This window comes from Phaseolus vulgaris, chromosome 8, assembly GCF_000499845.2.
Source record: "Phaseolus vulgaris cultivar G19833 chromosome 8, P. vulgaris v2.0, whole genome shotgun sequence".
NCBI classification, from domain to species: Eukaryota; Viridiplantae; Streptophyta; class Magnoliopsida; order Fabales; family Fabaceae; genus Phaseolus; species Phaseolus vulgaris.
The window spans coordinates 12,761,995-12,776,343 of NC_023752.2; the positions used below are offsets into that span (position 1 = coordinate 12,761,995).

The 14,349-nt window shown below is 32.7% G+C and overlaps 2 protein-coding genes across 2 annotated transcripts; one reads left to right on the forward strand and one right to left on the reverse strand.

Annotated features, from left to right (window-relative positions):
• The first annotated feature begins 2,440 nt into the window (after positions 1 to 2,440).
• LOC137826128 (uncharacterized) lies at positions 2,441 to 6,023 on the forward strand. Its single transcript, XM_068631987.1, has 7 exons — positions 2,441 to 2,796; positions 3,194 to 3,443; positions 4,145 to 4,348; positions 4,440 to 5,079; positions 5,161 to 5,249; positions 5,322 to 5,381; positions 5,481 to 6,023. The coding sequence occupies exons 1-7, from the start codon at positions 2,620 to 2,622 to the stop codon at positions 5,522 to 5,524; spliced, it is 1,464 nt and encodes a 487-aa protein (XP_068488088.1). The 5' UTR covers positions 2,441 to 2,619; the 3' UTR covers positions 5,525 to 6,023.
• Positions 6,024 to 6,361: 338 nt separating this feature from the next.
• On the reverse strand, positions 6,362 to 8,827 carry LOC137826129 (fructose-1,6-bisphosphatase, chloroplastic). The gene is made up of 4 exons (XM_068631988.1): positions 8,210 to 8,827; positions 7,760 to 7,984; positions 6,709 to 7,215; positions 6,362 to 6,606 (listed from the first exon to the last, which is right to left on the reverse strand). Exons 1-4 carry the CDS (start codon positions 8,633 to 8,635, stop codon positions 6,535 to 6,537), a joined length of 1,230 nt encoding a protein of 409 aa, XP_068488089.1. The 5' UTR covers positions 8,636 to 8,827; the 3' UTR covers positions 6,362 to 6,534.
• Positions 8,828 to 14,349: the final 5,522 nt, after the last annotated feature.

A 14,349-nucleotide genomic window follows, 5' to 3' on the forward strand; every position in this document is an offset into this window, starting at 1 on the left:
ACAATATATCACAAATGAAAATCTGTTTAAGAAAGATAATTATAAAAGAGATAACAACAAATATTTTTGTTTTCTAAAAAGAGTTGTAAATATCTTTTTCTTCAGCAAAACTTACAAATAAAATCTTTTGTTTTCATATATTATTGAATAAACATATTTTTAACAATATATGTATTTTGAAGATTTCGTTTTTCACAATTAAATGCTTTAAAATCAATTTGCTACGTGTTAAATGTGTTCAGCATACCATCTGTTATAAACAATCTATCAGTTCGTCCCTCATGAAAAAAAGTTATAAAAGTTCAAAAAATTGTAAACATTCTTAGGATCTACTGTATATTGTAGTTGTATAAAACATTTATATCATTCAAATCAGAAATAGAATAATCCATCTAAATTTCTTTTATGAAATTAACAAGTCTTATCAGATCATCTTTGAAAACATATAATACACGTTCAAAAATTATAATATATGATAGTTGTACAACATATTACTAAAACATTTAAAATATAAATAAATTATTCAAAAGATTGTCTAGTGTCTAAATAATTCTAAACAGCATAGATACTATATTTATGTTTATTTATATTTTAAAAAAGAAATCAATACAATAAAAAATGATATATTCTAATAGAAAATATATAATAATAAAAAATATTCTTAATATATATATATATATATATATATATATATTCTATATACAACTGCTTTTATATATATATATATGATTAACTCCTTATTTTTATAATTATAATAAAATAAAGATACAATCAATTATTAAATCAAACTTAAAAATATTATATATAACTACCTTATTTATATCAGATAATAATTATACTATTTAATTTAATTATGTATTTAAAAATATACTTATTTTAGTTTAAAATATTCTTTACTATTTTAATTATACTGATTAATATTTTTTAATTTTAATTAAATTAACTTTGTTAATAAGAACTTAAAAAAGTATTAAAGAATGTCAAACATTCAAAATTGACAAATATTTTACTGGATTAAATAGTCTGAATAGTATTTGAAGGTACTAAAAGAATATATTCAAACCCTTAGTATCCTACCAATATTAGGCTATATTTTCATTTTTGTTTTAGGATTTAATTTTAATTGATCTTTTACATATAACTTTATTGATGCAAAGATCACAGACTTTTATTCTAAATTTGAAATGATTTTAATTAATTTTATAAATTATTTATTTATGTTAATATATTCATTATAGATTTATTTTATTTCCAATATATTATAGATGTATATGCTAGACAATTTTATACTTGATTTGGTTTCCTTTAATTTTATACATGTGCACAGATGCACATGTGTCCACCTTCAAGTAATTTTTTTTCTAAAATGAAAAATCATATTCATTATAAATTAAGAATTTTATTTTAATTAATTTTAATCATTATAATTAATTAATTAAATTAAAAAAGTATGCATAATAAAATAAATTATATTAATAAATATATAATTGGTAACTAAAAATAACTACACGATTATCTATAAAAATAACTTTTTATTAATAATTATAGATAATAATTGTTGAAATAAAAAAATATTACTAAATTATAATTTTTTACTAAAAATAATTATAAAAATATTTTTTTATTAAAAACAATTATAAAAATATTTTTTATTAAAAATAATTATAAAAATATTTTATTAAAAATAATTATAATTCTTTTTTATTTATTAAAAAATAAATAATCTTTTTTTTTCTTTTTGACAAAAAATTATTATTAGTAATATAATTTGAAAATAAATTATGTTATTAAATTATTAATTGATCTTTATTAAAAATAATTACAAAGTAAATATTTTATTTTATTTTATTATAAATAATTTTTCTTTGAGTAAGTATTTTTTTATTGTGGATAATTATTTAAATTTTAAAAAATAATTATTTAAAAAATAAAATTATTAGAGATTGCATGTACAAAACAGGTGTATTCTCATAGATGAGTTAGTCAACAGTTTTATTTTGAATTTATTTTTCGATTTTTTTAAATAATTCCATTTATGAATTTAAATAATTAGTTTTTAATATTTAAAATTTAAATTGGTAGGTAAATTAATTTTATCCATAATAAAACATTTCTTATAATATAGTTTGACTATTAGAAGACTCTTTTTTCAACTTTCAAAATGAAGAAATCTAAGGATTTTATATATTAAAGCTTAAACCTATATTCTGATAACAAAATTGAGAAATTTCATCACAAACTTATAAACTTAATTAATGACATAGTAACAAGAAACGAGTCAATAATTATGATTTATTATTGTATTTAATATTATAGAATATAATATTTATTTTTATTAAACTAAATTTAAATTATTATTAATAATAAAAATAATCATGAATGGAGTTTCCTGTACTAAATTTTGTCTCCTATTAAATATTCCTGGTTCCTTAACCTCACCAAAGCCAAGATTTTGTGTGGGAGAACGTTTTGTTTATTACCGCCAAAACTGCAAGTTTTATACCCTAGTTCAAAAATTCTCCCGCGTTCTTTGTTACATCCTTTTTAACACAACCAATTCTGCACCATTTCTCATTACTCTCTTTCGTTTCATCTGATCTGATCTGAGAGGTACAACAGATGGCCGGGAAGCAATCCAAAGTCAGAAAGCCAGAGGCGTTTGGGAAGGGAAAGGTCACTCCTAATCAGATTGCTTTCATCGTTGACAGATACCTCTGCGACAACAACTTCTCCTCCACCCGCTCCACCTTCAGAATCGAAGCTTCTTCCCTCATCTCCAATTCACCCATTCACGAGGTATCCCTGCACCCCATTTTTTTTTTTCCGAACTATATGTGTTTGTATCTTCTTCTTCCCTTTGGTTTTTATTCTTTTTTATGCAGATTTGACCATCTGGAACTTGCTTCGTTTTTAATCTTAAAGTTGGGTTTTTATTATTTAGACTCTCTCTCTCACCCCTCTTGTTTTCTATCCATTCTAATGAAGATTTAAGCATCTGGGTGAAGTTGGGTTTTTATTATGTAGATTCTATTGCTATTGTTTTTCCATTGCTCTTGTTTTCTATCCTTCCTTATGAAGATTTAAGCATCTGGGTGTTAGTTTTTTTTTTTAATTGCTTTTTCAATTTTTAATTTTTAACTGTAGATATGTTCAAGTGGGAATTTTAGGTTGACGATAAATTTGGGTTTTTCAGGCACCGAAGTCTTTGTTGACTTTGGGGGAGATGTTGGATGAGTATATCTGCCTGAAGGAGCAGAAAGTGATGTTGGATCAGGAGCGGGTTGTTGTAGAGCAAGAGAAGAACCGGGTTCAGATGTTGTTGCAAGGCATGCAGAATGTAATGACTGCTTACAATGCTAGTGGAAACCTCTCTGCTACAGCGCCTGCTGCAAAATCAGCTGTAGCGATTACTCAACCCATATATACTCTCAAATCTCAACCAGGTAAAACCTTTACCCCGCCTTAGCTGTTTTTCTTGATATATGAGCATGTTGTTTGATAATTTTTCTTCTTGGAGAAATTTAAGTTCTCTGATGCAGGAATTCCCTAATTGATTGATTAATCAATACTCAAATCATGTTTTAAATATTAGTAAATAAAGGCAACTAATTATAATTGTAATTGCAATTGTATGCTAGGAGACTTCAATTTGGGTTTCTTACCCAGGTTTTGGTTAGGAAGAGTGATGTAGAATCATAGATATCTAAAGTAGAGGAGAGTGAAGAGTCCTGATTGACTTGGTTGTTTTGCATTATTTTCAGTAGATCAAGCATGTCTTTTCGGTCATTAGATATTTTTGCTGTTATCATAAACCTGTTTAAGCTAGGAATGAGCATACTCATTTATATGCTGCTTAAGAACAGTTATCAACTTCCTTAAGTGTTGGATATGAATGTAATTGATTAAAACCCTTAAGCACCAAGTTGAAATTTGAAGGGGTATTTGTCCACCGAGATGTGCTCGGTTGAGTAGGTGAAAAGTCAAGACTGGTGGTTGGAAATTTGGAAAGGAAGTTAGTTTACCTTTGCCTGGTTAAGCATGATTCTCCATTTTTCTACTGTCTCATTTTCCACTAGTTCAACCGCAATGGCTATTTCAGGCTATGTTAGTGACTTACTTATTGACTTTGCTCCTTTTGTCTTAGGACTTCATACTTCTGTGCAAAGCAAATCAAATACACTGTCACTGCCTCAATCTAGCAATTCAAATGCTGGGAGTGGAAACATCTCAACGCAAACAGTGACTGTATCTGACAGAAAGAGAAAGGATACGACTAAAGCTGTGGATGATCCTTTGACTGCTAAAAAACCTCGTGGTAGATCATCCAGCAGGAAAATTGTTGTTCAAGGTATGGTTATCTCATAACTTGGCCATGTGTTATAATTATTGGGTAATCTAAAGAGATCATCATATGCATTTTTCTTTATCTCTATTCTCAGGTCAAACTGCTCTGCTACAATCTGATAATGCTGTCAATAATACAATGGTAGCTCAGCCTTCTGCCATTCAATCTTCATCTGAGAACTGCATACCCAGGGACTCACAAGTCCAGGGATCCAATGTTGCTAAATGTTTATTCAACCGGCCTACAACTTCTGTTCCAAGTAATTCACCAGTTCCAAAGACACCTCCTAGAACAAAATCTTCTCACAGTGATACACATATATCCCCTGCTGAGATTTCTTCTGTAGCGGTTACACCCAATTGTTGCACTGTAATTTCAACGAAGAGAGTTATGGTCAGCCCTGCAAAACAGATGGCTTACATAGAGATGAGTCGTTGTATTTCTCCTGTCAAGACAAATTCAGAGAAGATAAGTAAGAGGGATCATGTTAGAAGCAGGTTGAACTTTGATGCTGCTGATGTGCCTGGGAGCTTGGACAAACCATTCTCCAATGAGATTTCTACATCCAAGTCTGAAAAGGAATTGGACATATTTGACATTGATTTTCCTAACTTCGATGCCTTAGGGATGGACTTCTCCTTCACAGAAATGTTAAATGATCTAGATTTTTCTTGTGAAGGCATAGATTTTTCTTGCCATCCAACGCCAAGTCCTTCACTGGATAATGCTTCAGGGTATTGTTTTTTGTTTATTGCTGAAGGTCCTACTTTGTTATCAATCCCAACTCTTCTATCTGATGTACTGTTGTTTAACAGGTCATCTCATGAATGCAATGATAATCATGCTACACCTGAATTATCAACTGTGGCTGAAGTTATATGTGAGAAAGACATGAAAGTACTAGGTAAAAAGACTAACTCTATTAGTTTTGTAAGTCAAATAGTTCATAGTTTACTGAAAAACTTTCATATTGCAGGTCCTGATTGTTTGTCTGCAATGAAATCTGTCACAAAAAGCATAACAGTTATAAGCCCTGGTGAATTTTCTTTTCAATCTTTCTGTTCATTTTTCAGAAGTTTTCCATTCGTATAAATTTTCTTTACTGATAAGCATTAACATGTTTTGTAATGTCCAGAGAAAAACCATCCGCAGTCTGTGGATCAGGAAAATTGTACATAAAAAGTGACCCTTTGAAGAATGACTCAGCCTGACTTGTTAACGCGAGCTCACTGCCGGAGATGTTTATATCTATTGTTCCAAGAATTGTTCGCTGACGTTGCACTTAATTTATGATGATAACCCGCTATTCATTTATACCTTTAAAGCTTAACCTATTTTGTCACCCTTAAAAAGTGATTGTAGATAGCTTCCTACCTTGTTTTGGTTTATTATAAGGATTAATCTCATTGGGGTTACATTTTGATATCCATTATGGTTATCAGCCTAGTATTGAAGTCCCAGTCATTTAATCAATTTCTGGTTCTCTGTCGTGACAGTTGAACTTTCATGTAAAAGAGGGAAGGGGAAGACCAATTATGCTGGGATTTAAATTTATCAGGAATCTTAAAATTGATTACCATGATTGTACTCTCTTGTACTTGTTAACTGTTGCCAAAAAACAAGATAGTAATTGGTAAATTTATTCACTAGCTCTGTTTAGTTCAAATTATTTAAATAATGTATCTTCTACCCTAATCATTCAGTACTGGTTTTAATTTAGTTGTGGTAATACATTGGTGCATTTATGTCAAGTTTCATCCACTCTAATAACTGAGAGGCTCATCTAAATTCATGTAACTTGTCTTGCGGCTTAAAAAAGTTCCCAGTGTTTTGATCGTGTTACATATACCCAGGTCATCCGGAGTTCTCAATGAAAGCATTGTGCAACAGTTTTTTCAAAGATACAAAATTTATCATGTAACATTTTACGTAATTTTGTATCAGTATAGACAGGAAAGATTTGAAATTAACTGACATGATTGTATCCAATTTTGAAACATGTCAAATATAAAAAGGTTTTGTTCTAAATAATCTGAAGATTGTTGGCATTAATTTTTTCTTTGCATCAAAGAAGGGAAAGGGAGATAAAATGAGTCTTTCTTTAAAACCACATGATTGTATTGCTTTGGAAGTTCTGATTTGGGATAATCATCATGCACAAAGTCTACGCTTTTGCATTAACATATCATTTAAGCCAAGTACTTTTCCACCTTCTCTACCTCATCTACGCTTCCAATGTATAGTGGCACACGTTGATGAATCTGTCCATAAAAGATAAAAGAATGAGTAAGACTATGCAATATAACACTTGCCACTAACTTGGAAAGCGTTTAGAGACATAAAAAAAATCCATTTGTACTTACCTCCACCGGTTGAATGTCCAGTATTCTCTGATGGCCATCTGAACCTTTTCCACCAGCCTGTTCTACAATGAAGCTCATAGGAGCACATTCATATAGAAGCCTGAGCTTCCCATTTTTGTTTTTTTTGTCTCTGGGGTACCCGTAAATGCCACCATATAGAAGTGTCCTGTGGAAGTCTCCTACCAAGCTACCAATGTACCTTGCAGAATAAGGCTTCCCACTAGGACCAGGGTCCTTGAGATCATCAATATATTTCTTTAAGTTGTCATCCCACAACTGATAATTCCCTTCATTGAAAGCATAAATTTTGCCTGCTCTTGGTATCTGGAGGTTTTCCTGAGTCAAAACGAATTCTCCATACATAGGGTCCAGTGTAAACACAAACACTCCTTTTCCAAGTGTGAGAACAAAGATGATTGAGCTAGAGTACATGCAGTAACCAGCTGCAAGAAGGTTGCTTCCAGGTTGGCACACGTTCACAACACACCTTTGTTCTGTTGTGCCAAGCTGCAAATTAGCAATATGCATAATGTTAAGGACTGAATTTCACTAACACTCCGTTTTTGCAAATGGATCCTTTTATTCTTCCTTTTGATGATAAAGTATAAGGCAGGGAGGGAGGATGGTTGTTCCATGGATGTAATATTTTCCAAGTCTGAATTAGAATCATTAGTAGGAACTGAATCCAAAATCTTCATGGTACATGTTTGATCTTTCTTATTCTCCAACCTTTTGATAGATTATTTTCAGTAACAGATTACATTATCTTAGCATCTTATGGATTCAATTGAATATTAGAAGAATTGTAATTTACTTTTTATCCAAAGTAACATGTTTTCCACTCGATTCACTGTCACTTTGTTTGGGACAATATTATAACAAGATAACGAATCACGCGAAAGCCAAAAATCGAGCAATTTTTCAGTTTTCTTTTAGCTAAACCTTAATTATCCACAGTTATTACATTTTCCAAGATGCGCGCATATTACATTTTATTTGGGCCATTGTCAACCCTTTGTTAATTAAATGAAATAAACCATGGAATACTTACTGTGGAGTCATCACCAATGTCAGCAAAGCATTCATCATTGGGGCTGTATATTCCAAAAATGGATCCAGTTGACACTGCAGCATCAATATTGGATGACCCATCAAGTGGGTCAAACACTACAATGTAGTTGCCAGAATAACTCTCTTCTACTGCCACTGGCACATCCTCTTCTTCTGATGCTATTATTCCTGTCCTCCCACTTGACCTCAAGCAGTTTGAGAAAACCTGATAAATGCAAAACCAATACTTTGGTGGTTAAGCATATAAATAAAGCCTTTACATTCAAGGGCCCATAAATTTGCTTACAAATATTGACAAATAATCCCTTGTAGTCTAGTCCTTTAGGATACATCGATATGTTTTTACAATTTTAATTTGGGAAAAATCAAACTCACTGAATTGAACCAACAGGGAGAAAAACAATAGGAATATTGTAATTCCAACACTGACCTCATTTGAAACAACATCAAGCTTTTTCTGGTCTTCCCCTTGAACATTCACAGCTCCTTGAACCCCAGTGAGGTTGGAAATGTTAGCTCTTTGCACCAAAGAAGCAATCTGTTTGCATGCCATGGAAATACTAGACAGCACAATAGTGAGTTCTGCATCAATCACTCCAGCTTGCTCTTGCTTCAGCAACCAGCTAGTTAGTGTTTGAAGCTCGTATCCACTTCTTTTCTTCGTTTCTGTGGTTGCTTGCCCCACAGCCATGCAGCTGACACCAGACCCACCCACATACCTTCTCCTGCTACTTGAACTTGATAGCACTGATTTGGTGTCAAAGACACATAGTTGGAAGGGACACAGGCGTGAGGGGGAACAAGGCTTTGAGATAATCAACTGGGAGGATGCTGTTGCTGCTGCAATTGCAACCATGGTTGATGCAATGTTTTATTTTTTTGGTTGTTGATTTTAGCACTATGTTGCTAGTGGTGGTTACATGGATTGTGTTCTAAGGCACTGATGAGAGCAAGAGATGTGAGGCAGGGAATGATTTGTGATTCTACTGGTCCCACTTATCTTCTTCGTATAGTTTTCCTTTTTGTGATTGTGATTACTTGCTGATACAAATTGCAGTGCCACGATACTTTGTATTTTTGTTGCTCGTGTAGCCTAATCGAAACCAAATGTGATGGATTTTTCGGCTAAGACTGAAAGGTAGTGAGGTTAAAATTTTTCTAGAACAATTTGTTAACGTTTAAAAAAATATTATTTATTAAAATAAGGTATTTTCTATTAATTGCTAGTAAGATAATGTCAATTGCAATTATGAAATGGGGCATGTTATTTAAAAACTAAAATTGCATGCATGTCTAAAGAAACCCTTTTTATGAAAGTATAAATAGGTGTCTTTAAACATTTTCATAAGAACGTTTATGTGATAGGTGAACACAATTTTTGTTTAATATAACTAAAAGAATAATTAAGAGGGTTTTTTTTATAGTAACGGTTATTATCATTACAAAAAATTATTAAATATCAATTATTTTTATAGAAAAAAATTAATTATTATATTCATTAAGTTAATTATTTCATAAATTACAAAACTATTTAAAGTGATTTATATTATTAATATAAATTTATAAATTAATTTTTAAATTAGTATCTAACTTTATCTATCAAATTTTTAACTACTAACTATTATTAAATTTATAACCATTTTTTATAGTTACTAAATCCCCTTGGTATTACATAGAGCCTTGCAACCTGAATGTTATCCAAGTTTTCGTTTCTTCATCAGTGAACATTAATGTTGCCACCTGTCCCACCACTTAAGAGAAACAATCTTTATTTCACAAGGGGAAAACCACTGCATGTGATCCAGATGATTTTGTTCTTAGCCATTTCCATTTTCGTACATGGCACAATACTTTCGAGGTGATCATATTTTGATATCTCCTCCACTTTACACTCATAATAAAATATTAATAATAAAAAAATTTATAAAAATAAATAATGTTCTTAATGAAAATATAAACAAAATGTAAAATGTTTAAATAATATTTAAAATTAAAAAAAATTAAAAAAATAATATTTAGTAGATGTAGAATGTAACAGTGTCAAAAAATCATTTTCTTAGTTTCAAATAAACTTTCAAACTATTCTTGATTAAGTTCTACTATTTCCTTTAACCTTTCCCCTTCCTTTGGTGATAACAGAACATGGTCACCAATTTCTTCTTTTCTCGCATGTGGTCAACATTGCCTTTTGCCACTGAGAAAACCTAGTTTCAGACCTTTTGTACCTGAGTATGTTAACAGAAAGCTTAGTATTCCCTATTTGGATGCGATTTATTTCCTTCTCCAACTGTCTTTCATTTGCTAAAATATTTTGAGCATATCATATTCCCTATAACTATTGGAAAAGTTGGAGAAGAAAAACGTTATAGAATTCCTTGATCTCTTGCTATAGAAGGTGTGAGTCTTGGTTTCTTGTCTCCACTACAAGAAGCTTGGTTGACCTTGATTTTAAATTGTTCACAATGATTTACTACTTAAACTTTATATTTTATAGTTTAGATTTGTCATATCCAAGATGTTATTAGAGTGGGTTGAATCATTTGTAAGTCGACTCAAACATCACATGAAGCATAGTGTTTGCCATGAAGATGCAAAACAAACAACTACAAATTTTTTTTTATTAGACAACAATGAAAAATCGTGACCTAAATAGTAAAAATCGTTGCTTAAGTTTAGACAACGAATTTCTAGTCGTGGTCTAAGTGGTCATGGGTTATACTTATAAGCAACATTTTTTTTTGTTTAGGCAACAAAATTTGAAAATCTGTTTCTTAAAATATGACAACGGACAACACTTTTAGGACCACGATCTTTTAAGTGTTGTCATTTACATTTAGGCCACAATTATTTAACAAATGAAGCTGTGTTTGGATATGTAGGGATATCGTGTGCGGAAGCGTGATAATTTCAACCAAAGATTATGAGAAATTAAAGTAACAAGTAAAGTGAGAATGATACCAGAATTTTTAGGAGGAAAACCCCTTTAAATAGAGGTAAAAAACCACCGGCGAGAGAGCCAAAACTTTCACTATAATGATACTGGGAGTACAATGAACTCCTCTCAGACTAATAGATAAATAGCCCTAAAACAAATCCTCTCTATATGGGTTAAACACTTACACCCAAGAACAGAAATAGAGAGTATATGAAAAGAGAGAGGAAGCAAGTGTGTGTTGCTTGTTTGTAGTGTGTTGCTTGTTTGTAGTGTGTTACATTGCTTGAAGTAAGCCACTATATATAGTGGTTCTAGGAGACAACAATAATAAATACAATTAATGGTAATTAACCTCCCATTGATTGCAATTGATTGTGCAATTAACCTCCCTTTAATAACAATTAATTGTCAACGGTAAGTAACCTTCCATTTATGCCAAGATAACGGTAAAGGTGAGTCATAAGCCCACAAATCTCCACCTTGACTTGCCTTTGACTAGAACACTCTCTCGCCATGAAGCCTTGATTAAGTATGGATAATACCAGCTAAGTTCAGGCAATGATCGAACTTAGCCGATGGAAGTGGCTTGGTCAACATGTCTGCAGGATTTTCGGTCGTATGAATTTTTTTCAACAATTATATCTCCTGCATCAACAATGTCTCGGATAAAATGGTGTTTAATTTCAATGTGATTGGTCCTTGAGTGATACTTACTGTTCCTGGTTAAGTGAACAACACTCTAACTATCACAAAATATAACAAGAACATCTTGTTGAAGACCAAGTTCACTTACCAAGCCTCGAAGCCATATAGCCTCTTTCATACCTTCTGTAGCAGCAATATATTATGCTTCAGTGGTGGAGAAAACTGCAATGGCTTGAAGTGAAGAATACCAGCTGATAGCAGACCCACATAGGGTAAAGATGTAAGCTGAAAGTGACATTCTCCGATCTAAATCACCACCATAGTCAGCATCAACATAGCCAACTGCTCCTCCGGGATCGGCTCTATGTTGATCAAATACCAAACCAAGATCTGGAGAACCTTTCAGATAACGAAGTATCCATTTAATGGCTTCCCAGTGTGCCTTGCCTGGATTATGCATGAACCTGCTAACAATGCTAACAGCATAAGCTAAATTAGGTCTAGTACATACAATTGCATACATGAGACTTCCAATTGCATTTGAATACGGGACATGTGACATGCGTCTTTTGTTCTCATCTGATTTTGGACACTGATCTGATGACAACTTGAAGTGGGCGACAATTGGAGTATTAACAGCTTTGCAATCTCGCATTCCAAATTTGTCAAGCATCTTAAGAACATACTTCTTTTGTGATAGAAAAAGTTTTCTAGCTTGTTGATCTCTATTGATCTCCATTCCCAAAATTTTCTTGGCAGGACCTAAGTCCTTCATATCAAATTCACTGCTAAGCTGAGCCTTTAACTTGTTAACTAAAAATTTATCTCTTGCAGTAATCAACATTGTTGAGTCATCACTAGAGATAGCTTTAGAGTAATTCTTAGGTTCACCTTCTTCACCTATATCTTGTGCAATAGTTAAAGCATAAACAATGTTGGCAGATTCTGCAATTAATCTTTGAGTTGGTTTTCTTGGTCTCTGTTGTGGAAGTTCTTAAGCCATAGACCACGGTTGTGGTAACCCTCGTCGTTTAGGTGGACATTGCTCATGTGGACTCAAATGTTCATTTGTACCATCAATAGCAGTGACTTGATCATCTTGAGTATTGGAGGAATTGGGAACGTCTTCCTCATGAGCGGGTGTTTTAATCTCAAACTCCACCTTTTCTCGAGCCTCTTCCTGGTCACCTGTATCAATTGAGAAAATGACAGTATCTTTTGCAGAAGAGAGCATAGCATTTTCATTAAAGGTCACATTTCGACTATGAATTACTTTATGAGATTTTGGGTCATATAAGCGATAGCCTTTAACCCTTGAGCCATAACCCAAGAAAATGCACTTCTTAGCACGAGGTTCTAATTTTCCCTCGTTTACATGAGAATAAGCAGACAACCAAATATTTTAAGATTAGAATAATCAACAAGGTTACCTGACCAAACTTCTTCTGGAATGTTGCAATCAATTGATCTGTTAGGAGAGCGGTTTATCAGATAACATGTCGTTGAAGCCGCTTCAGCCCAAAAAGATTTGCTCAAACCAGAATGGGAGAACATGCAACGAACTCTCTCCAGGATAGTTCTATTCATTCTTTCTGCAACCCCGTTCTGTTGTGGAGTACTTGGGATGGTGAAGTGTTTGGAAATGCCTTCCTTCTTGCAGAAATCATTGAATTCATTCGAACAGAACTCAAGGCCATTGTCCGTCCTTAACCTCTTTATCTTCTTGCCAGTCTGATTCTCAATCAATAATTTCCACTCTTTAAAAGTGGAAAATGCTTCATTCTTATGTTTGAGAAAATACACCCACAGTTTTCGTGAGAAGTCATCAATAATTGTCATCATATAACGACATTTACCTCTGGAGGGAACTTTTGACGGACCCCAAAGATCCGAGTGAATGTAATCCAAGGTACCTTTGGTTCTGTGTATGGCTTTAAAAAAACTAACCTTTTTCTGCTTACCAAAAATGCAATGTTCACAGAAATCAACCTTTCTAGTACAGTGGTTACCAAGGTGACCCTTCTTCTTGAGGATTAGAATTCCCTTCTCACTCATGTGGCCTAATCTCATATGCCACAACTTGGTGTTATCTTTGTTGGGTGAGGCAACAACTGCAGAACCTGTAACAGTTGAACCCTGCAACACATACAAACTATCACATCGAATTGCCTTTAGTAACACAAGAGCTCCTTTAGACACTTTTAAAACTCCACCTTCAGCTGAGTATCTACACCCATGAGATTCAAGGGTGCCTAAGGAAATGAGATTCCGTTTCAACTCAGGGACATATCTGACACCTGTTAAAGTTCTAACAATTCCATCATGTGTCTTGATTTTGATTGTTCCTTCACCAACAACTTTGCATTGAGCATCGTTTCCCATCAAAACAAGACCATTATAAACTAGTTCATATGTGGTAAACCAATCTCTATTATGAGACATGTGAAAAGTACAACTAGAATCAAGAATCCATTCATTTCTAGACCTTTGTTCAGTGTTGGAAGCTACAAAACAATCCCCATCAGATTCAGTTTCAACAATACTAGCTTCGGCAAATTTTTCTGGTTGTTTACCATTTCCCTTATCTTCTCTATCTTGCTTATTTTTCAATATATAGCATTCAGAGATCTCGTGTCCCTTTTTCTTGCAATAAAGACAATATTTGGAGTTCTTGCCTCTAGATTTTGACCTAGATTTATGTTTAGTGTTCCTACCTTTCTCTTGGTTTCTCCCTCTAACTACTAATCCTTCACCATAATTTTCAGAATGAATTTGAGTATCAAATTTTTCTTTGGCTAGTAAATTAGTCTTGACATCATCAAAGCTTAAGGTACGATAATTTTACCTTACGATATCCTTCGTCATAGTGGTTGGTCTCATCATTTTACCTGCCAGAACTTTCTTTAAACCATTCTGGGTGAGAACAGCTAGCATCTGGACTCGCCAGATAGCAAAGTTGATTTTACCATCAAATTTCTCAATATCCAATT